The sequence below is a fragment of the Tubulanus polymorphus genome, chromosome 1 (assembly GCF_964204645.1).
Source record: "Tubulanus polymorphus chromosome 1, tnTubPoly1.2, whole genome shotgun sequence".
NCBI classification, from domain to species: domain Eukaryota; kingdom Metazoa; phylum Nemertea; class Palaeonemertea; order Tubulaniformes; family Tubulanidae; genus Tubulanus; species Tubulanus polymorphus.
Window position 1 is genome coordinate 23925603 of NC_134025.1, and position 23929 is coordinate 23949531.

At 37.3% G+C, this 23929-nt stretch overlaps 3 protein-coding genes across 8 annotated transcripts; 1 reads left to right on the forward strand and 2 right to left on the reverse strand.

Annotated features, from left to right (window-relative positions):
- Positions 1-478: 478 nt before the first annotated feature.
- On the reverse strand, positions 479-4573 carry LOC141901251 (uncharacterized). The gene is made up of 16 exons (XM_074788373.1): positions 4329-4573; positions 4021-4247; positions 3857-3914; positions 3644-3781; positions 3453-3560; positions 3249-3370; positions 2925-3141; positions 2688-2821; positions 2464-2610; positions 2217-2380; positions 2057-2135; positions 1450-1964; positions 1275-1366; positions 1031-1180; positions 798-954; positions 479-705 (listed from the first exon to the last, which is right to left on the reverse strand). The coding sequence occupies exons 2-16, from the start codon at positions 4198-4200 to the stop codon at positions 633-635; spliced, it is 2334 nt and encodes a 777-aa protein (XP_074644474.1). The 5' UTR covers positions 4201-4247; positions 4329-4573; the 3' UTR covers positions 479-632.
- Positions 4574-4616: 43 nt separating this feature from the next.
- On the reverse strand, positions 4617-8414 carry LOC141901244 (trafficking protein particle complex subunit 9-like). Its single transcript, XM_074788363.1, has 2 exons — positions 8384-8414; positions 4617-8038 (listed from the first exon to the last, which is right to left on the reverse strand). Exon 2 carries the CDS (start codon positions 7953-7955, stop codon positions 4617-4619), a length of 3339 nt encoding a protein of 1112 aa, XP_074644464.1. The 5' UTR covers positions 7956-8038; positions 8384-8414.
- Positions 8415-8461: 47 nt separating this feature from the next.
- On the forward strand, positions 8462-23693 carry LOC141901259 (xanthine dehydrogenase/oxidase-like). Of its 6 annotated transcripts, none has more exons than XM_074788410.1 (32): positions 8462-8530; positions 8719-8809; positions 8954-9011; positions 9202-9298; positions 9536-9641; positions 9713-9904; positions 9999-10058; positions 10132-10209; positions 10288-10429; positions 10520-10687; positions 10847-10920; positions 11014-11107; positions 11290-11399; positions 11489-11655; positions 11809-11974; positions 12056-12266; positions 12357-12877; positions 12964-13027; positions 13130-13196; positions 13281-13368; positions 13461-13547; positions 13624-13815; positions 13913-14061; positions 14141-14222; positions 14338-14433; positions 14530-14658; positions 14787-14914; positions 15056-15173; positions 15379-15465; positions 15545-15712; positions 15805-15972; positions 18465-18683. In XM_074788410.1, exons 2-32 carry the CDS (start codon positions 8759-8761, stop codon positions 18558-18560), a joined length of 4014 nt encoding a protein of 1337 aa, XP_074644511.1. In that variant the 5' UTR covers positions 8462-8530; positions 8719-8758; the 3' UTR covers positions 18561-18683. The 6 variants fall into 6 exon arrangements, with proteins under 6 accessions (XP_074644511.1, XP_074644503.1, XP_074644518.1 ...); XM_074788402.1 differs by having other exon boundaries at positions 8526-8637; XM_074788417.1 differs by lacking the exon at positions 18465-18683 and adding an exon at positions 16070-17320 and having other exon boundaries at positions 8526-8637.
- Positions 23694-23929: the final 236 nt, after the last annotated feature.

Sequence of the window (23929 nt, forward strand, 5' to 3'; positions counted from 1 at the left end):
ATATGTTGATTGAAATATATTTTGGGCTACTATTTACGAAATTCATAACATCTAACTCATTATAGTCCCAAAATATCTGACTTGATAGAAGTCTACTGTATAATCGTTGACTTAAAAATTGAAATGTTAAGTTACTGACCCTTTGGATGCCACACCAAACATTTTGAATTGAAAATGGACAACAAATACTAAACATACAACATATTATCACCACACTCTGAGGATGGTACAAAAACTCCATAAGACAGTAGTTCCAAGCTTCCAGATTTCTAAGAACTATGAGCAGGATGTCACGGTTTACAGTTCATGAATTATGGGCAAGAATTTGGACTTTCCTTATCCTCGTCAGCAAGTTATCCAGTCAATTCTGTGAGCAACAATCCGAAGAGTGGAGTCCTCATCCAAATACAAGAATACACGGTTTTAACATATCAATTCTTTATTTGAAAAAGTTTTATATATTCACAAAGATCGAACGAATTATGATGTAACATATTCTTATTTAATAAGAATCAAACAATTTTTTCAATGTTGATCATGGTTTAACGTACTGGTCGAATTCAAATTTTCTAAATAATGCAAACAATCTCCTAATGTCTGATTGTAATAACACAAAATCACGATATCATCACTTATTTCCAACAGTTCGCAATGGACTCTTCATCTAGTTTCAAAAATAACTGCTCTTCTTCCGAAGTAAAATTCCTGAAAAAAGACAGTGAAAGGTTAAGATAGAATAAGAAAATTATGTCTTTACAATAGTTCGTAAGAAATTTTCACAAGAAGCGAGCTCTTACTTGATCTTAGCTTTGATGTTATCTTTCAATTCACTTGTTGCTTGTGAATCAATTCTTGTGTCTATTTTCCTAAAATTCAACCACGATGCCCAAGCATCACGTTCACGACCCACAGACTTCAGGAGCTGTACATGATCATACCAGGCATGAACATCATCTGCAAATGCAATCATTAACCGATTTCAGAAAGACTACTCATATTTTGTTGGTAAAGTATACGCAGATTGAAGTACCTGAACACATTTGTATTGTCATACGAGATGATTGAATAGCTTCTTTAGTTTTAGTTTGAGCACAAAGCACGTGCACTCGCTTTCTTAATAGTATTTGAAACCACGGTAAAATAAATGCAAAATGTTCCCTCAATTGACTGTTATCTGTACCTGAAAAAACCATGAACCATACAAGATAAACATATTTTGTATAGGAATACTGACCAACTGAAGATGTCGAATGCAGATAACAAGATTTTATTACCGGTGTCAGTTTCTGTCTTGGCCTTTTTGTTGACCTGGTAGCTCGATAGAAAATCACCGAACATTGTACCCTGTTCAACCAAACGTAATGCACTGAAATATACCAGTAAATGGATTTCGAAATAAGCTTTCCGGTACTAATATTAATATATCTGTGAAGTTCTTTCAATACTTACTTATCTATCGCTGACGATGCTTCCTCCAGTTTTCCGAGCTGTATCAAGGCATGCACTAAATACACTGATGCAGACATATCGATGCCCAAAGCAGTTACTGAATCAGTTTGTTCACTTAATGTTCTTTGTCTCTTTCTACCTTTCGAGAGCCGAGTTGTATAGTTAAACGTGATCAATTGAAATTCCATTGGGTCAACAAATGGCGCTGGTAAAGCTTCCAACATACCGGTACAAGGTACAGGTGCTGGTGCACTGTTGGAGTCTGGTAGTGTCTTCATCGGCTGAAGAGTCTGGGTTAACGGTTGACTAGATTGTGATTCCTCATTGTTCAATATTGTTGGCTCATCAAATAATCCAGGTTCACTTTGACTTTGAGAATCGCTCAATGACTGAGAGAAGACTGCAGAATTTTTCGATAGCACTATTTCACAAATCATGACAGCGGTATCAAACTTCTTTACTTTGACTTGCGCATAAGCTGCTTCGATATAGATTTGTCTGATTTCCGGAAAAGACTAAGAAAAACAGAGAAAGAATTCATTTCCAGTATTTATAGATAGATAAAATATTACGATTTTTACAATGATCTGGTTATACATTCGCATACCTTGATTTCAACAATCGGATTTTTCTCTTTTGAAAGGAGATCAAGAAGAAGAATGTATTTTTCAGCTGCAATTCCATACCTGAAATACAAATAAATTTCATAGACATAACTCTAAGTTATTGATTCCTTAGTAAAAATACTTGAATTCAATAAAACATACTTTTTTAGAATGAGACATCGGTTAGCGAACAGATAAAGTGCTTGTTCTAAAGATATGTTTGGTACTAACAAATCAGTTAATCTATCTAACGTACTATCAATTAGGTTTTTTGCACAAGTAGCTCCACCATTTTCAATATCTCCACCATTGCCATCACTTAACGACTACAAATCAGAATCATTAAAAGAATCTATCAGCATTTTCCAAGTTTATCTATCTACCTGAGGTCACAGTTGTGTTAACCTACCAATACTAGTAAATTTAAACACTCCAGCTCAACATCATATAATCCTTTCTGTCGGTACTGTGCAGCCACATTCCACAGGGGAGCTTTAAATGCGAAATCCATTGATATGCATTCCTTAAATTTCTGAATAGCCAGGTTGACTTTCCCCTTGAAAAATAACAAGGTTTTGGTGAGCTTAAGTAAATGGAATCATTTATGTCGAGCTCACAAAAAAATGAATTTACCTTTTCAGAAAACGCACATCCAACCAGATTATTCAACAATAAAGAAATTTGGCAATTCATGCCTCTGTTTTTTTGGACGTCACCTAATTGTTCAAATAACTCATCACATTTCCCAAATTTCCAAAGTGAGAATCCTAAAAAAAAACAAACAAACATTTGCGATAGAGTAATATTAAGTTGTCTAAGGCTATATCTTGATAACTGAAGGAAAGGATAGACTAAAAAATGTTGACATACCATTGATAAGTAGTTTACTGGGTATAAGCTTATCATTATTGCTTAAATTGTTCAATGACTCTAAGCAGTTGCCCATATCCTGTTCAGTGCAATTTGTGGACAAAACCACGAAATATCCAACAGATATGATATGAAGTAAATCTCGCAGAAGAAAGCATTTCTGTCCACGTTCCTGATCGTTAAAACCCAACATCAAGCATTTTCCAATGGGACAATCCTGCAATATAACAAAGGACAGAGTCAAAATGTTCGTATTCTTTATATATTATCAGCAAATAACCTATAAGAGATCCTAAGAAAACATTATGACACTTATTGACGTACAATAGATTTTTTTGCTGTTTTCCATATCTGACCAAGAGAATGGCCAACATGTTCCAGTTTATTGCACAAAAGCGAATAGTAGATAAGCAGTACTTGAACAGCAGTGGTATTTGTGAAGAGCTCTGCAACAGAAATATCATTTTCATACTTTTGAGTGCTGTAGATAGTGAATGAGACATGAAACCAATCACTGATTATTTTTACCTTCACTCTTGTCACCAAGAGCAATCAGAAATTTCAAAAGTGTATTGATCTCATTTCCCTTCCACGACACAGACTCTAAACGGTTATCAATCTTCAGTAAATAGATGCCTAAAAAAGAAAAGAGTAGAAAAAGATTCAGGAAAATCTTCTCACAAATACTCGTTTATGATCCGGACAAAATATATACGCACCATTGCATATAGTCTTAGTGGCCAATTTCAACCATTCCTTCTCGAAGATATCAGTTCTATTAGTGTTGAGCAACAGATATCCACAGTTGTAAAGAATTCCCAGTGAAAGGTCAAACAACTCAATGTCCGCAGGAAGACCTAGAATTAAGAATACACTTTATACCTAATTTAAATGAAGTTCACTTAAATTTGATAAGAACATTTTTTACATACCTTTTAGAAGTTCCAAATAATCTTTATAACAGGTTACAAAATTTTTCACATCCATCCCCTAAAAAATAAATATACAATGACAGTCGCCTCTGCTTAGCAATAGTCAAAGTTACGCTGATAAAACAAAATCTAATTCATGATTTTATTCAGCTCCGATAAATTACCTCATAAATAGCAGTTTTGGACAACCATGATGCAGTATTACATGTATTAAGGTTCACTTTCGACAACATATACAGAAAGCCGATATCATCTGAATCTTTGTGAAGTGTTGATTCTATTTGCCGTTTACAATCATTGTATCTTCCCGAATAAAAGCTGTCCTCAATAATGGCACCCATCATTTAACATCGAACTCCAAATCCATTTGAGACAATCATATCTCCTATACCTACAACAGATAACTAGATGATCTCAATTTCGAATAAAATACAGCGATCATCATTCAGAAAATAAAACAAACTTCACTTACTTTTTTAAAATAAATAAACTGCTTTTATTGTATGTCCTGCAATGCATTTTTTTTTCATCTTTGAATTAACAATTATATTCAGTCGAACACACAAAATTGTTGGAAATTGATTCACGCTTTACGTCTATTTCTGTACAATGTAAATCCATCTGTATTAGTTGTTCCATGATCTCCATAAATGATTAATGCAGTGCAAACAAAATGCTTCAAATATTCCTCATTAGTAAATTAATTGATGATCCATGATTAGGTTAATTTTTTTTAAAGACGATGAATGTTTTGAATCGGTTACTGTCTTTCCCAATGTATAAAAACAGCATTCAAAAGTTCGAGCTGCTCCGATGGCCAAACAAGTCGATCCGTATTCAACTTGCCAGACTTCCCATTTGCAGTCATCTTCCATTGGATATTGGTACTTTTAGATAATTTCATGCCGCTCTCTTTCAAGTCCTTTTCATTGCAGTTGCAAGCCGAAATGCTTCCACAATGCGGCACATCGAAGATGATTCTTTTCGTTTGTTTGCTATCGACAGTAGTCACCAGTGTTTCGCCATTGGGCCGGACTTCGGTCGTCTGGTCAGACACGTTAGTAACGTCGAGTATCATCGTGCAGTAATCCGGCTTGTTCGACGGCATCACGTTCCAACTTCTGATCGCGAACAGAGGCTGAATTTCAATGTTGAACGCGATTGAACATTGTCGATAATAACTGTCGGCGTAACCGGGTCCACCGCTGTACTGTATACGCAACAAAGCATCGAAATCTTGCGAAACATTCTGCTCGTCTGCTGAAACATTCATAACACTCGTTAGTCGAGCGTCGCAATCGTTGTACTTGTAAATACCCTCGATTCGAACCCTTAACAATGCCTCATCATTTGGCTGAATTGGAAGCTGCGACGCTAAATCTTCTCGGTTCCAAACCAATACGCGATTTATCAGATCCGACTGTAATTTCGACACGACCACGCAGTCGACAAATTCGATCGGAATACAACCACTGTTCTTCAACGTAACCAGACATTCTTGATTTTCGCCGCCAAACAGCGTTACCGCCGCGCTTACAATCACATCGGCGCTATCCCCGAGACTGCTGAAACAATCGCACTTCGGGTGAGACGTCGCGACCTCGAGCAACGGTAACGCTGGAACAACTTGTATCGAGTAGTGGTGGTCATCTTTCCGGTTGATCGGACAGAAACTTTTCACGCCGAGAACCGTAGTCGTGTAACCGGTTATTCGAAGTTCGCCGGAACCGCGCGGAGTACCGAGTATTCGCACGGTACACGCAGCCGACTCGGGAGGTAGCGACAAATTCGTCGGATACGTTTCAAACATTACTCCGTCGGTTAGCAATCCCACATTGGTAACTTTCAACTCGTAAGGCATCGGGTTGACTACTTGAAAGCACACCTCGCAGACGTCGTTCTCTACCCATTGACAGCTAGTTTTCGTCGCGGACTTTCTACTTAATTGCATCGGTGAATAGATGAACGGATCTGATCTCGCTTTCAACGAACTCTTCAATTTGATCGGCCGTCGATGCGGATGCAGACTACTCGGCGCGAACGAGCACGCTTTTGGCAAGTTGGTCAAATGAACAGGCGGTAAAACCAACCCGCACTCCAACGTAATAGGCTGCATCAATGCTTCGTATTTATTCGTGTATTGTTCGAGAACCGACGATGTGTCGTGTTTTTCCTGCTCGGTCAGATGGTTCAACATCGTACGCAAAAGAAACGTCATGTGTCGAATGGCTATCGCCGGATTTCCCATTCGACGCGCTGAGTACATGAGCTCGTGAAGCACGCGGTGTTGAATGACCGGCCACCCGCTCATGCGATCTTCGGAAAGCTTGCCGACATCCAACGGAATTTTGTAGCCGTCGAGACTTTGTAAGAGCAGTTTATGACACTGGCTCCAGCCCGGTTTCTGATGCGCGATGCATTGCATCGCGGCGACTCGCTTGAAGAACGCGGCTTTACGTTGGAAACCGATTTGACTATACAGCAATGCTAACGTACTGTAACGCTGAATCTTTTCTTCTTCGGTCAGCTGCAGATTTATATAGACGACGTTGTTCAAGAATTTCGCCGCCTGTAATTGTTTCTTTTGCAAGATCAACACTTGACAGGCTTTGATGCTAGCTTCCATGGCGATAATTCCGGCGTCTTTATACCTGCTGTAGTTGTTTAACGCTTCTTTGTATTTGTCGATGATATCCTCGGCTGGCAGCACGGACTTCGAAGACCGACCGGTCGCCAGATCCAATCCGCTTGTACCGGTTGACGATGAACTAACGTCCTTCAACTTCAATGATCCGTCGATTTTAGCTCTGTGACTGAACGACAAATTGCGACGTAACTGCGGCTCGCGAGTTGGGGGATAGTTAATGATAATGGAAGCCGAGCATATTCCTTCGTTCGCACCGGCTAGCCAAAATAGATCATTGCATGACTTTAGACAGTCACTAGCTACCTGGTAATGTAAGAGTGCCTCTCCAGGCAACCCCGATAACAAACACAGGTCGGCTAAGTGTTTTCTTAAACGTCCAAGACATCGTTGGGTGTAATTTCTTCCATCCGCTTCCAGACCGGTCATGGTCTTCTTTTCGAACGGAGCCATCAATAGAGAGAGTTTATCTTTCTTGTCAATCGCTCGATCGAGGCGTTTACTTTCGAGAACCCAAAATATACGAATAATGAACTCTTGAATTTTTTCTTCTAAATCCCCGCCGGTCTCGGCGGAACCCTGATAGAGCCAAACATCGGCACAATTCGACACTTCGCTAAGAGAAACTGAATCCGATCGATCGCTTTCTTTCTCCGATGATATCTCGACGCTTATCTTACTCGATCCCGATGCCGACATTTCCGCTTTGCCGACGTCGATATTTTCCATGCTCATTTCTGATCCGCTCGGACTGTCGCTGTCTAAACTTATCGTTTCACGTCCCACCCCCGAAGCTTCGACCGCTTCCTCCAATGTTAGAATAATACTAGCATTCATTGCTGTCGATTCGATGTAACTCGCGTTTAGACTGTCCATATTGCCACCAGATTCCGGAGACAATTCGTTCTCGCTCGTCGACGGACTTGCAAGGGTCGTCGTAACGCTAGGGATCATCGATTTTTCATTATTCGGCCCGACATGTTCTTTCGCATATTCCACACCCGCATTGCCCTTTCTCGATTGCGCGGAACCGTAACGCGGTTGCCGTTTGAGGGAAGAGTACCCGTGATCGCTCAACGAATCGGACTTATCCGTTTGTAAAATGAGCAACCTCGAGTCGAAAATCGTTGACACGTATTGCGATTTCTGGTATTCGAAAATACGCTTCAACGATTCGAAATCGGAAGCGTTTTCGCATTTTCCCACGCAGATCAGCCCGAACACGCGTCGATGAGACTGAAATTCACCCCAGTCGTTGTCCTCGGTGCTGTAGGTTTTTTTGTAACGGAGGTAAACATCTCTTTGCTGATTCGGTATTCGAATCGATTGCAAATTCGCTATTTTATCAAATAGCCGGTTGAACGTTCGACGTTTGATATTTTCCCCGATCTGTTTGACGAGTATGAGCAGAGCCTGGTGGTCTTCGGCTTTCGATGTATAGTCAGGAGTTGACATGGTGTCACGCAGTAAGGCTCGAGTACTAATATCAATAGTCAAACAGATAGTCTACACATCGGCTACCAAAGACAACCCTGATTCTGTAAAAATATCCGACAAAATATGTAAACTATGACTCCAGCAGGTATTAATTACTGATATAATATGATTTCAAATGTTAAAATCGATAAGGAATAAATAAATTTGTTATATTTTATGTCATCTCGGTTCATCTCGGTAAAATACGTCATCTCGTTTCTTTAAGTTAATATAATAATGAGGACCGCCCTCTCTCCCTCACTTTATGCAGCCCACCCCAGCAGGGCCAAGGCAGCGTGTACCCAATCCCATGAGCTGTCTGTAAGGCTTGGATACACCCTTTATAGTTGGGTTGTCTAGTAAAGAAGGGAAATGATACAAATTTTGCATGATGATGTTCAAATTACCTCTGTCTTGTTCTAGTTTAGTGCAGTTTTTCAAGTAGCACCGCCTAGCGTTTTGTAAAATTACTTAAATGGCAGGATCTTACGTCAGATAGCAGCACTATCGAAAACCGGTTTCAAAATTCTTGCTTCCCTTTTTTAAATAAAAAGGTATTAAATCATTAAGTGACACTGTGGCTTTATTGAAAAGAATTTTTTTCAAAATTTTTTGCTATCATTTCAACTTTTTCTCGTCGATGACAATCGCTTGGGTAGCTGTAAGTAGGCTAAATTGTATTTTGGGTCATACTAATTGCAGACTAATACCATTGGAATTTTTTTTATTACCCTCATTACAGCATTAGTGACAAACCTGAGAATAGATGTATTTAGTGTAATATGTCTGCGACTGATTGCAGTTCACTTGAATTTTATGTCAATGGCAAAAAGGTACTCATTAAATGCTTTGACTCTTGACTTATTTTACAATTCAGATTGAATAGATGGTCGTTTTCCAGTTTTTGCCCACCACTAAAGCTATTCGTGTTTTAGTGAAGCCATGATGTTTATCCCATTGTTATGTTTCTTTTCCAGATAATTGACATTGATGTTGACCCTGAATGGACATTGTTGAATTATATACGAAGAAAATGTATCCTTCTGTTAATTCCTAACCTCAGATTGATTTGTGTTGACAAGTTGACAAAATACTCTAAAATACTTTTGAATTGTTTTGTACATCATTTTGTTGATGATAGTTTTGTGAGAAAAAAGATATCATCATATCATAAAACTAACATCACCAATTTGAATGTTAACAAATCCTTAATCATAAAACCCAGTGTTACTGACAGGAACAAAACTCGCTTGTGGACAAGCAGGATGTGGTGCGTGTACTGTAATGGTATCTAGATATGATCGACATCAAAAGAAAATTGTGTATCCTTATTTAATTGTAAATCAATTTGTAAAGCTTCCCACTGGCTGTTTCAATTTAAGTTCAGAAGTCACATAAAAATGAAATTTTCTAATTAAGAATACCCGTAGTTATAAATACACTAGCCGAAATGTATACTTGATAGCCAAATATACTGTACCGGTACTCATTATCTGAAACCACAGAAAGTGATTGTTTATCAGATAGGCCTATAACGGTACCTTAAAATCTGAATTTAGTCATGCCGCAGTTCCAGCATGTGCAGTATTTATTGTTAATGTACATGGTATGGCGGTCACTACAGTTGAGGGAGTTGGTAGCCGGAAAAATCTCCACCCAGTGCAAGTGAGTGAAATATGGAATTGAGGAAGTATCAGAACCTATCACAGCATAACCTTGACACATTTTCTTTGCAGGAACGACTTGCAAAATACCATGGCAGTCAATGTGGATTCTGTACCCCTGGTATGGTTATGTCAATGTATACTTTACTCAGGAATAATCCAAATCCTTCCATCTCTGAGATAGAAAATGCAATGCAAGGAAATCTCTGCCGTTGTACTGGATACAGACCAATCTACCAAGGATTTGTCACTTTTGCTGATAAGGTTCATTAGCATGGATTATTCATTACCCTTTATGTATGATGAAAATCTTTTTTAAAGTTTTAGTAATGAGTGCTATCTTGATGTATTTTTTTAGACGGATTTTGATTGTGGAATGGGTGATCAGTGCTGTAAAAAGAAAATTGAAATCTCTGGTGTAAGCAAAATGTGTAATTAATGTACTGTATGTTTTACCAGTATGGTATTGAATTGAATTAGTACACTTGTAGATGGCAACTAATTTACATGAGGGCACTTTTATTCCATACAAGCCAGATCAAGAACCAATATTTCCAAATGAACTTCAGGTGGGTCACTTTTGCTATATGTTATGCAGTTAATTATTCACACATTTTAATCTGAAATCAAAATGTTTGAATCTTCAGCTTTCCGACCGTCTTGATAAAACTTTAGCCCATTTCAAAGGCAAGCGAATAGAATGGTTCCGTCCAACATCGCTTGATGAACTTTTTGAATTGAAAAAGAACCTACCCGACGCTCGATTTGTCAATGGAGGACTTAATATGAGTAGGGATGAAAATTTATTCAATAGATCATGCGACCTTACTGATATAGTCCAATTCTTATATTAAGACTTATTTGATATTCCATTCACAGGAAAGTATGGTATCCACCCTGATAAAGAAAATCTGCAGCTCATTTCTCTATCTCATGTATCTGAATTACATGACATTGAAAACAATTTGGACGGTATCTCTGTTGGTTCAGCTTGTACTTTGGAGCAAGTGTCTCAAACCCTTACTGCTGAAACCGATAGGCAGCACTGTAAGACAAAACAAACCAAATATTTAAAGAATTTTCTGTTCTGTATGGTTGATGATGTACAATGTGTTCATAATAGTATTTGTTATGTATTTTATATAATGGAAAAATGTAATTTTCTATCGGGAAATTCCACCTAAATCTGTGCATGTTCACTTGCAGTTAGCAGGACGCAAAGTTTCGTAGCATTGAATAGGATGCTGAATTCATTCAGTTTACAATGGAAAAATGTTGCTGTAAGTATATCCATGCATTATTAGTTTTTTTAATTGATTTATGTTACATGTAAGATATTCTAATCAAAATTCCTATTCATTTGATTTTTTCAGACCATTGGAGGGCATATTGTCGCTAATAGAAAAAAATCTGACCTGATTCCAGTATTAATGGCCGCCTGTTGTAAAATGACAATTATTTCACCAGGTTATGCAAAGACGTTTTTACATTTAAATGTGATGATTTGTGATGAATAAAAGATTATTTTGCTTGTTATGTAGAGTGATCAATAAGGAGTTCGGTATAACATAAGATCAATGTGTCGGTGATTATCGGTGCTTTGAATACCATCTGTTATTTTTACTCATTGTGTGTATTTTCTTGTACAGTTAGCGAGAGAACTGTTGTGATCAATGAACATTTTTTGTCTGATTTGACGTCTCTACTGCTGAAACCAAATGAGCTCATCAAATCAATATTCATTCCTTTCCAATCAAAAGTAAGCTAAAATTATAATTCAGTGGAGAAATTAAATTACAGATGAAGTGAGTTAATTACTGAGCATTCAATATTGCTTTTTATTTTAAGAGTGAGTTTCTTGAAGTTTACTCATCAAATTCTGTGCAAGCTACGTCGGTTTTTCGCATGGTTGTTGAGAAAGATACCAGTATTATTCAGGAATTATGTATAATATCCAGTGGTTTAGATGGAAGTATCAAATTGGCCAGTGAAACTATGAAAGAAGCTGTAGGAAAGTAAGTCTAACCATAAACTGATATTGATTTTTATCTGGTTTATATCTATTTGTATCAAATTGACAAAAAGATAAACAGATTTAAATGATGGGTGAAAGACTTGATTAGATGATTCATGTATTCATTAACCAATTCTGTATTCTTTAATTTTAGGAAGTTGTGTGACCCAGTTGTGTCGAGTTTGAGTAAAATCTTGACTGATGAGATTAAACCATGTACAGATAATACTGGTGGAGCAGTTCAATATCGTTGTTCACTTATACTTGGATTCTTCTTTAAATTCTATCTATCTATACAGATCAATCTCTCTCAGCTTCTGGTATTTCATTAAGTCGATAGATCCTGTAAACATTGTTACATTTTTCTATATGACAATAGCAAAGTCTTGAATGTATTTTAGGGGATGGAGTCTGGGCAGTGTATACCACAGTCATACACAAGCGTATTACGTGAATTGCCCTCAGAACCGCTTAAAGTTCAGCAGATATTTGAGAAGACTGATGAATCACAGCCTGAACATGATACAATTGGCAAACCATTACCACAAATTATCAACCCAAGCCATGTTTCTGGTGAAAGTGTTTTCATTGATGACATTCCTGCATATACCAGTAACTACCATTTATTCTAGATCTCAGTGGTATATTCCTTATGAGGGATTTATGAAGGCAGGTGCAAATCATTCTTTTCATGTGTTTCAGATGAGTTATTTATTGCCTATGTGTATAGTAAGCATGCCCATGCAAAGATACTCAGTGTAGATCCGTCCGAGGCACTCAATGTTGATGGTGTGCTTTCATACATTGATCACAACGATGTACCTGCATCAAATATGTTTGGTCGTATTGTTAAAGATGAATATATCTTCCCGACAAAGCTAGTAGATTTTAATGGTCAAATTATAAGTGCTGTAGTTGCTGAAAATAGAGAAATTGCACGAAAAGCTGCAAAATTGGTAAAAGTTGAGTATGAAGTACTTCAACCCGTTATTACCATAACTGACGCAATCGAGGCCAAGTCTTTTTTCGAAACAGTTGTTAAAATTGACAAGGGAGATGTTGATGATGTCTTATCAACAGTTGATCATGTCGTTGAGGGAGAGCTCTATGTTGGGGCGCAGGAACACTTTTATATGGAAACAAAATCTGCTTTGGTAGTTCCGCTCAGTGAAAACGATGAAATTCTAATATATGCAGGGACTCAAAATCTTGCTGCAATACAGGTAAACAACAATTGTCTATTGAATTGGCTTGCATGGATCCCAGTTTGATTATTATTTTATTGGTTACCTGGTTTTCTCCCTTAAAGGAAGATGTGGCAAATGCTCTTGGCTTGAAGGAAAATCGGATCATTGTAAAAAATAAAAGAATTGGTAAGCTACCAATTAATTCAAGTGAAGCCACTGAACTTGATTGAACTCAAACCATTGAAAGAATATTTACTTGAATATCATTACATGTGTTTATTTTGTAAGGGGGTGCATTTGGAGGTAAGGAAGAAAATTCAGCAATTGTATTGCCTGTTGCTGTTGCAGCTTATAAGTAAGTGTTTCAAATTCTTTTCTTTAACATTTATTTCACGAACATGATGACACAAGCCACATTCTAGAATTGTATTCTATTTAGATTAAAGCGACCAGTACGATGCGTATTAAATCGAGATGAGGACATGAGAAATACTAGCAAGCGACATCCTTTCCTTGGAAAATATAAGGTGTTACTTACTGATTGAATCAGAGTAGTTTATCAAATGAAAAATACTAGAATAGCTTAGTATTGTTATATATGAATTAATTTGGTTTTTAGGTTGGTTTCTCTAGCCAGGGAATTGTACAGGCAGCTGATATAACGCTGTATGCAAATTGTGGTTTTAGCCATGATACATCTACAGCGGTGAGTTAAATACTGTTGGAAGAGCTGCTGTAACAAATAACTTTTTATGTACCCTTGTAGTTGTTATTATGTTTAGGTAGTTCAGCTAGCAGTACTGGATACAGATGCCTCGTACTGGATCCCAAAAATAAGAGTGAAGGGTTACCTCTGTAAAACCAATCTCCCTTCAAATAGCTCCTTTCGAGGAATGGGACGGCCGGAGGTGGCGATCATAACTGAATCATGGATTGAACATATTGCTCGAAATCTTGTAATGTCACCAGAAAAGGTGATTTTCTCAATGACTGAAGAGAATGAATGTTTGATACATCTTGTTTGATACATTTGATACATCTCGTATATTATTTACATTTCATCTATTGTAGATAAGAGAGGTGAATTCTTATCGCACGATAGGTCCAAGTACTTTTGGTCTGTTAGAGATTGACGGACGATGTTTATCTAGATGTTGGAATGATGTAATTGAACAGAGCAATTATGAAGAGCTGAGAAGAGAAACTGATACTTTTAATGCGTAAGATCTTTTTTGTGTTATTCACATTGAATTTCGTGTTTCCTTCCAAGAATTTTTTATTTCTATTTATGATGTCCAGTGAAAATCGATGGAAGAAAAGAGGTGTCTCAGTTGTTCCGACAAAATGTGGTATTGGTTTTCCATGGCGATTCATGAACCAGGTAACTGCCGGTATATGCATCGTACCAGGAGATAACTGAATGTGCATGTTCATGTACCATTACATCACTACTGGACAAAATTTAGTCATTAATGAGAAAAAAATATTACCTGTAGGCTGGCGCATTAGTGCATGTTTATCGAGATGGAACAGTGCTTATTACATATGGTGGTATAGAAATGGGTCAGGGTCTACACACCAAAATTATTCAAGTATGATTTAACAAATTTCTAATTCTATATAACGTAGCACTTACATTATATATGTGTGCATCTCATGTATACTACTGGATTTTTCATAAATTTCAGATAGCAAGTCGAGTCCTGGCTATTTCAACCGATAAAATCCATATCCAAGAAACTAGCACTGACAAAGTACCAAATAGCATCACTAGTAGTGCAAGTACCAGTTCAGATATGTATGGGATGGCAGTAAAGGTATGACCAACATTCCTAGAAGTTATGAAGTTTATTACCTCCACATAGTTAGAATCTAACAATCGTCCTAAAATCCAGTTGGAATATATCTAAGTTAATGTTTAGTATACAAAGAGAACGTTTTTCAGTATGCTTGTGAAAAGCTTATAGCACAGCTTCAACCTATGAAAGAAAAGTACCCTGGTGATGATTGGGAAGCATGGGTTATGAATGCATGGTTGAATAATATCCACTTATCAGCCACAGGTTACTACGGGTAAGAAAATGTGTTCAGAGTGCAACTTTTCATGAAGATTTCCCTTAAAAAATGTGATGATTTCTTATAGAAATTTAGACTTGTCGAATGTATGTTGATTAGAGGCGGTTAGATATGAATTCTATTCCTTATTCTTTTTAGTGCTCCTGATGAGTACCATTATGACTGGGATAAGGTAACAGGGCGAAGATATAATTACTATACATATGGTGCTGCATGTTCAGTGGTAGAAATTGATTGTTTGACCGGTGACCACAAGGTAAGACAATATTGAATTTTACCTTGTGTATATGTCTGATAGTTTTACAATTCACTTGTTTCATGGTCCACCATAGTCAGTAACCGGCCTGTGGTTAAGTTTCATGATCGGATATTTTCAGTTGGTATAAGCCCATCCGATTATAAAAAGCTTACCACCAACGATTAGGTAACTAACTAGGTCCACCACACTTTGTTTTTTCTAGATATTGAAAACAGATATTGTGATGGATGTTGGAGCTAGTCTCAATCCAGCCATTGACATTGGTCAGATTGATGGTGCTTTTATGCAGGTTCATGTTCAATGTCTTAGCAACAATGTACGGACAGAGATGTTGTGATTTTCTGAAAGTAAACATCTAGCTTTTGCAGGGTTATGGATACTACATGACTGAACAACTGCATGTTTCCCCTGAAGGAAAAATACTTTCAACTGGTCCAGCATCTTACAATCTTCCTCGGTTCAGAAATTTACCCAATGAATACAACGTAACAATTCTGAAAGGATCCAGAAATCCAAGAGCTATTTATTCTTCGAAGGTGAATTTCATCATCCATAAATTTCAAATTAAAGCAGAATTGTTTTAACTAACTTACATATGTAATAACGCTACAATTTTGTTAACTATTAGGGTATTGGAGAACCACCATTAATTCTTGCAACTTCCGTTTACTTTGCGGTGAAAGAAGCTATCTTAAGCGCAAGATCTGATTTTGGTGTATCTGGATATTTCCGTTTGGATTGCCCGGCTACAGCTGAGAAAATCCGTCTTGCATGCACTGATCAATTCACCCAGCCAGTAAGTAAGCCTATTATGTATTTTCAGTAAGGTTCATTGAATTATTTCATGTATTCAGATGAAATTCGTGTCGCTCTTCCCATGGTCTGTTTTACAGTTTGACGTAATTGGCTAAGAAGAAAAGCACCTCGGGTTCTTACTTGCGCCATTGCACTATGTCGCTTCTATGCTTGAATTAGTAAAACTTGGAATTTTTCTTTTGTTTTAATTATTAACTTAATTTGTTTGAATCTATTGCGAGTTTGTATATGGATTAGATCCAATTTTATAATGTTTTATTGTGGTTTAACTACAATGAGTTAGAATACAATGTATACTTAAAGTTTTTTTGTGTTTTCTCCTTACTTACCTATTGCATGTTTCTATAAACATTAGATTCCATTTTTATCATATTTTATTGGGGTTTCTCTACAATGAGTTGAAATACTCAAAAATGTATTTAGATGTTTGTGCATGATTAATGAATACACTGATCTGTTTGTTAGCATCATTGTACACCTTGGAGTAATCTTTAAATTACTAGCTTCAATTAATCAATGGTTTTACTCCAAATCATTATACACTGTAGAATCATCCGAAATTTTAGAAAAATTACTTTGTTATTCCGGATATTGAAATCTATGTAATTTTTAGCATTTGGAATTTTGTGAAAGTCTGCTCCATTTCAACGGAGAATTAAAATGATTCATTAGAATGTGTTTGATTTTGTTTTTGATCGATGGATGATTAATGACGCTATTACACTACGATAGATGGCAAAAGCGTCGTGTGCTATACTACTTTTCATTTGTTAGGTTCACTCGCTAAGTGACAAAAATTTATTATATCGAAATTTATTATATTCATAATATCGAAATGTATGAGTTGAGTTTCTGTATCATTACACACACATAGAAATGATGGAGTTATCTTACATACACGTATAAGATAGTTTGCAAAGAATTCACTGAATGTAGTGATTGATTTAATAGTTTGTCTCAACGTCACGATCACTCATACATTTCATATACATTCTCCCCTTTTTCGACTACAAAATGTTTCGTGGTCGAAAAATAAACTTAGGATGTCTTGTACAAACGAAATGTTAGTCTGTATTTGTATCTGTAGGATCTATTTGCATTTGTTACGCCGGTGATTAGTTGCCCCGAATCTAACAGGGCCAGGTATTAAAATTCATTTGAATACACTAGGTTTTAAAAAATATTTTCAAAATCTATAATAAAATAACTGAATTATGAACTAAGATCATTATAGAGAAGACAGTTAGTTATGTCAGTTACGTGTGTAAGCTTATGTTTTCTACGCGAAGTTCAGCTCCCAGTCAAGTATAGCAGACAGCGCCAGGGCGATAGGAAATGGCATCTAGAAGACGGCGAATAGGCGAAAAAAGCTCCCAAAAGGCTCCTTTAGAATATGAACATCCTCGTAAGTTACTTCTATTCATAGGATAATCTTTCGCCGTATCGCTCGATACTAGTATTAATAGGTTTTATTTTCGACGAGAATAGAATTAACGGTTCAAAATCGCGATAAAAAATAGCGGCTGCTACGCTGATCGTAGTAAGGCGACTTTGATGTGCGCCGCAACAATGCGTCTTTATTGATTGGTAGTCGGAAGGAAATGCATTATTAGCTGAATTGTAGAAAGTTGTCTTGTTTCGGGAAAAACCCATAACTGGCGAAAAATGACATTAGCCGCCTAAGTGCCGAAAAATGCTTCAACAAATTTCAAATTGTTCGTCGTAATTAATCAAAATGGCGGCGACGACCACGCCATTTGAGATACACTCGGAGACCATGAACATGGGCAGTTTTGGTAACTTTCCTTGGATTTTCGGGACCTGAAGTTGCGTCTAAGTTCTTCGTCCGTGCTTTTAGACGTATTTTCGGTGTACAGTTGTCAATGATTGATAGGAGAATAGGTGGCTACAAGTGAAATTACATATGTTAAACGAGCAGACACTGAAATGATCACGTGATACGTGTGTTGTCGAATGCAGACGAAATGTTTCAAAAGAAACGCGTTCGTCTAAGCGCAAATTTCTACTCTAAATAAACGCATCACGTATTTTGGCTAGTGCGTTTCCAAAATAAAAGTTTCGTAGCAAAATCCAATCTTATCTTGTTAGGGGGGTATGCCTGGGTAGAAAATTCGTAATGTATTTGGGCCCAAGGTGAGTTAGGCCGTCTACAGGCCCAATCTTCATAGTCTATGGCACTATAAAAAATTGTATCCAGGGTCTCCAACAAAACAACTTGAGATATATCTGTGGTCACTGACTAGCCAAAAAACTTTTAATTTGCTACCTGATCCTCAGGCCCCAAACACCCAGTTCATAACAAGGATTCAATCCTATATAAGCCCTATATATATGAGATCTTACATATTTGGATTGTAAACTATTTTATATAAATATTAGTGAATTAAAATTTTTTACAAATCATAGTGATTAATCTGTTATTGATTATTTTCATTGAATTATATCTTACAGATAGACCGAGTTGCAGTTTATCTTCTATTTCTGATTCAGAAGATGAAAGCATATCAAATGAAGTTGACAATGAGTCTTCAGAGTCCAACAAATTAGATACAAGCATTGAATCGAAACTAGACACGAGCATGGATTCGATAGTAATGCCTGAGTCCGATTTGAAAATGCTTCAAATGGATAAAGATAAAGAAAGTGAGGTGGATGTCGAGGGCAATGATTCCAAACAGAAGCAAAATATGCTGTTAGATGTATTAGCTCAAGTTGCATCAGATACTCTAGCACTGGAACCTGATGTTCCACCACCAAACGAAAATAAGAGGGTAATTATTCTGACATAAATAGGCAAGAAATGAGAAGATATGGAATAGAAAGATCATGAATTTTGGCATTTAGAATTTATAATATTTGAATATAATTTAAAACTGTGTAAGACCTTTTTCGATTCCCAGTACATTTGTTCAATCGTAAATGTAGAATCATTCTCTTTTTCAGTTAACTCTGCGAACAATACAAAGCATGGACGTGCTGACTCTGGATCAAATTCGATACCTGACCGATAAATCATTGGTGAATTTGTTTTCTGATATGAGCAGCGATGAGATCAAGCGAAACTACACGTTCACCTGCTATTTGATACCGTCAAAGTGTGAAGTTGCGGTGTCGAGTTTCGGCAACGAGATGAAAGCGCGATTGCGCATGTGTCAACATCTCAGAGATCACATCAAGCAGCTCTCTGAAGAATATGCCGGTCAGTACATACTGAAGATGTGCCAGATAAAAACTTTCACGGTGATAAAAATCTGTATGCACACTCCATTCACTTTTAATCATATGTTGCAGATCCAAAAGTTAAATTTACTGCTGAACCGCTTCATTCACGTCGAAGAAGAGCTTTAGGTAAGAGAGCTTAGCAAGGAAGCTATTAAGAATATCATCTAGATATCAATTTACAATTTTGCTAATTATTGCTACTAATTCAGAGAAAATTCTATAGTTATGTGGATTATTTTTATCCTATGTTTTACTTATCCTTCGCGTTAATTTTAGCTGCGAAATCATCAGGCAAAATGAAAAGAAAGCGAAGTTCAAACTACCCTCTAATATATAGTTCGGCAAAGCCAGATTTATTTCAAGACGACGAAACAAAGGTTAAGAGAGCAAGATTTACCGGTAAGAGAAAGAAAATGCCTAAGAAGATGGGCAAATCAGTATCGGATGCTATTAAACGTGAAGTTATTGAGACTGATTCAGTCGAGTCAACTTTAATCGATGTGGAGGAGGTTGGAGCAAGTAGCGAGCAGTTGAAAAATCAACAAATCATACTCGACTTATTGCGAAGATCTCAACCGCATCATGATCACAGTTACACATCGATATTTGGCTCGAAAGGACAAAATTTCGCTCAACACGATGGTGCGTCGGACGACGAGCTGGATGTTGGTACGAACACACGCACTGGTGGTGTTAGGGCAATAAAGAATAAACCGTTTATCTTCATGAATAGCACAGCCCAAACGACAAGGGTTACCCCTGGAGTATTGGTAGCTGACAGTAATAATGTCGAGGGTAAAGACGTTATACCGTTTATGCAACACAGCCGGCTTTTCGTTACACCCGATGGAATGCCAGTTTATGAAGAAGAAGTGATTGAAATAACTCCCGATAACTCGAGTAGTTTACGTAAGTAAAATTAAATAATTCATATCAATCAAAACTTTTTCTTGGGCTTTAGTGTAACAGCTATATTTAATGCATATGTATGCTTCATTTTATATTTGGTCTTTACTTCAGGGCCTTATCCACCTATGCCTAAATCTGATCTGGCCATGAAAGGTAAAATAGTCGTACCAGAAGAAGTTACATCATCCGCCGATGAGGCAGATTTGAATTTGACAATGAAAAAGAAAATTATCAAAGCACCCAAGTCCAAAGAAGGAACTGCAGAATGGGAAAAGGTATTGTCATCGACAACCATTGTGTTAGTTCTTTTGATATCCCTGCAAAATTAGTGATTTTCTTATATATATACTTCAATCTTTGTAGAAACTAGCATTGAAGTGTATCCGTGAGCTAAGGTTCAAACGAAAAGATGATAAAGCGCAGTTGATTTGTAAAATATGCAAGGACAAAACCTTTACTGCTGCGGCTACTCTGATGTATCATTATCGCAGTCATGCAGGCAAGTGTTGTTGGCCAACATCAACGGATAGTTGAGAAATTCTGTTAGCCTATGTTTGAAAAGTTTCAATCGTGTTGCGGTTCACATTTCTCATGGATTTCTTAAAAATCGTTTTCAGGTATCAAGCCATTTGTCTGCCTAATTTGCCACACAACTTTCACACGGCAACATAGTCTGAATTATCACATGTTGATACACAATAATCAAAGTCGATTTATGTGTCAAGATTGTGGGCGAAAATTTCGGCATCCGAGCCACTTCAAGGTGAGACTTATAGTAATCAATTTAATTGCAATGTATTTTGCTTCAGTGTTCCTTTACTGGGTATCTTAGGTAATCGTTATTTCTATTCTTTTCGCAGGAACATATTCGTCGTCACACAGGAGAAACGCCATTCCTGTGTACTGACTGTCCGATGAAATTCAAAACAAGGAACACTTATAAACGGCACTTGCGTACAAGGCACGGGAAATTGTTGACAGCAGCTGGCATTCATATAATGTCTGCCGAGGAGTTCAAAAAACATCGTACGAAGCCGTATCGCCAGCGCCGGCCCATGCCTTTCAATCCAACGCTGAAAGGCAGTTACAGCGAAGTTGAGTCGATTACTTCAGATCAAGCAGACGACGACGTTCAAGTAGAAGATGAAGAGGTGAAGAGAATACTGGAGACTGAATCGACTTCGACAACGACGACAAGTTCTGGCGTGAGAACCGTGAAAAAAACAATTCTGAAAGATGGAACTGTGGCCGTTCTGAAACAAAAACAAGAGGAAAAGAGATCGGCCAAACGAGGCAAACTAACGATAGCAGCTTTGACAGCTGCCGCAGCTGCATCGGCATCGACAGCGTCTAATAATAATACTCCGGCTGTCGTTCCAATTTCTAAGAAATCAAACATTTCCTCAGCTGTGTATCTGCCGATAGTTGCTGCCTCTGATAGCAGGACTATTCCAACAACTGTTGCGACTCAATACATCGTTACACCTATTCCAAATATACTACCTTCCGGACCTGCTGCGCAAGGACTCGTTCAACATGGGTTTATTCCCCAGACGTTTGTGAGTTCCCAGGAGCAATTGCTTAACTCGAATACCTCTACCTCGTCTACTACCGCTTCCATAGCGCAGAATCAATACGCCAGTCCCGCTTTAGTACAGGCTGCTGAAGAATTTTGTAAACAGAGAAATTTGGTAGTTGCCTCCAGTGCAAGTGATGGCAGTACGATACAGAATGTGTCAATCAATCAGAGTGCTGAGGGCTTGGTGTACCAAACGCAGAATAGGAATATCACGCTTGATCAGACACAGCAAAATATTCTGCCAGTTCAAACTGCGGGACAACAAACAGTTCCGTTAATTCTCAATACCCAGCATGTCTCGCAACAGCTAACGCCCTTGTTGCTCCAAGCAAACACAACTCAAAGCGGTTTGACGATACAAAATCCCAGCGGTGGAACGCAGTTATTATTCCGTCAAGCTGCATCACAGGCCACAACACAGACTCCGTCTCCAGTTGTACTCCAACAAACGCCGACTGGGCCGCAAGGGAACCAGTTGCTGGTGCAACAAGCAACTTTACCGCAAGGAACTGTTCCAATATTGCTTCAACAGCAAGCAAATACTGGTAAGCTCGGTGCACCAAATATTGCAACTTTGCAGTTAAGAAACCCATTAACCCGTTTGCCTCAAACCAGCACTCCAATCCAAACACTGATTCGTGGCACCGTGCTGACAAATGTTTCTGGTAATCCTGTTGCTAGTGTTAACCCTAATATTCAACCCTTACTGCAAGTAAATGTTCAGCCTCGTGACAATATTCTCGGAACGACGCATAATGCTTCTAATGCAACATCCATAATGCAACCTATCACTTTAAATTTGAATCCTATAAATGCAACTGCTAAAGTCATACAGCCTCAAATAACGAATATGAACCTGACAAATAATCGTGGATTTCCGTACGTGCATACTGTGGGTATATTTCCATCTCAGCAGCAAACTATGCCAGGTACGTGCAACTCTGTGCAACCTGGCCAGCCAATCATTCAGCAACCTGGTACAACTCAGGTTGTTCCATCCATGCCAGTCGTTTTACCAAGCATTTCATCTGTATTGCCATCAGGTCCGACCTGAATATAAGATATAGAATTGTGTATAATCTGCTTGTGTCATTTCAAAATCTTTCCATAAGAATTGTTTTAGTCAATTACTACATGTAAAAAGATTTTTGCAGTTGGCGTTTATAGGCTGTATGTATTAAGATATACACTATCTTGTATTTAAGTAGGCTTAATGTGATAATGGAAACCACCCTAGTTTAAGTGATTTATTTGTTATATGTAATTATCATGTATTCTTCTAGGAATATTCACAGCGTTATTTCCGATTATGAATGAAAACTAACTTTGTTATAGAAAAAGGGAAACAGTTTTCTTCTGCGAAGGTTGGAAGATATACAGTATTGTGTTTTATGTTGTGTTTCCTCTATTCATTGCAGGATAGGCCAATGAATTGTGTTCGTTTATAGTATCTGTAATTTTGTTGATTTGGTGGGCAATTTATTTTTTGTAAATAGTTTATTTACGAAAAATTTCGATTCCATTCAATTTTGGAGGTTTGCAATTCGCATATTGTCTATAAGTTCGTCATGTTAGATAATTAGAAATTTTCTTCCCTGATTCATGAAATCGTCCATCCATCAATATTTGGTTTAATTTTAAATACAAAGTAACTGTGATATACATGTATCTAAAGAGTGACTGATATTGCTGTATCTGGTGCTGATATATTGTAAATATGAAGTGTAAATTAGGAAGTTGTGTAAATTAGCAGAGTACGAAACAGATCTTTATTTTTACATTCTCTGTAGCATATGAAAGAATATACACTTTAATCGTGACTTTATTCTATGTTTAAAATTTCTATTGATCAGAATTATGTGTTAATGTAATGTTTAGTGTAACATTTATGATGCTAATAATGATTGATTGTATAATGTATAGTTATGATTATATTGGGGCACCAAGTCTATATTATGTAAATAATACAAAATCACGTAACTTGATAAATGATTGTATTGTTAATTATAAAAAATTGCTTTCACAAATAAAAATAAAGATAATGGTATTCAATTCGTTTGTCTTCTGTTGTCTTGTCAATCTCATTAATAACTGGAATCTTAAGCTGGAATGTAACTGCGTTGTTGTTCCAAAACATGTTCATTTCATCGGAGGTGGATTTCCTGGACTCTTAAGTCTCCTCAATCAATGTTCTGGTTACCACTAT

Bases quoted from the DNA above. Each gene is read 5' to 3' on its own strand.
- LOC141901251 (XM_074788373.1), bottom strand. From the start codon at position 4,200: ATGATGGGTGCCATTATTGAGGACAGCTTTTATTCGGGAAGATACAAT. The intron at 2,381-2,463 runs GTAGGTTAACAC...TCTGATTTGTAG, and splicing joins GTTTAAATTTACTAGTATTG to TCGTTAAGTGATGGCAATGG. The intron at 955-1,030 runs GTACTTCAATCT...TTGCATTTGCAG, and splicing joins GACAATACAAATGTGTTCAG to ATGATGTTCATGCCTGGTAT.
- LOC141901244 (XM_074788363.1), bottom strand. From the start codon at position 7,955: ATGTCAACTCCTGACTATACATCGAAAGCCGAAGACCACCAGGCTCTG.
- LOC141901259 (XM_074788410.1), top strand. From the start codon at position 8,759: ATGTCTGCGACTGATTGCAGTTCACTTGAATTTTATGTCAATGGCAAA. The intron at 9,642-9,712 runs GTGAGTGAAATA...TTTTCTTTGCAG, and splicing joins AAAATCTCCACCCAGTGCAA to GAACGACTTGCAAAATACCA. The intron at 13,028-13,129 runs GTAAGCTACCAA...TTATTTTGTAAG, and splicing joins TGTAAAAAATAAAAGAATTG to GGGGTGCATTTGGAGGTAAG.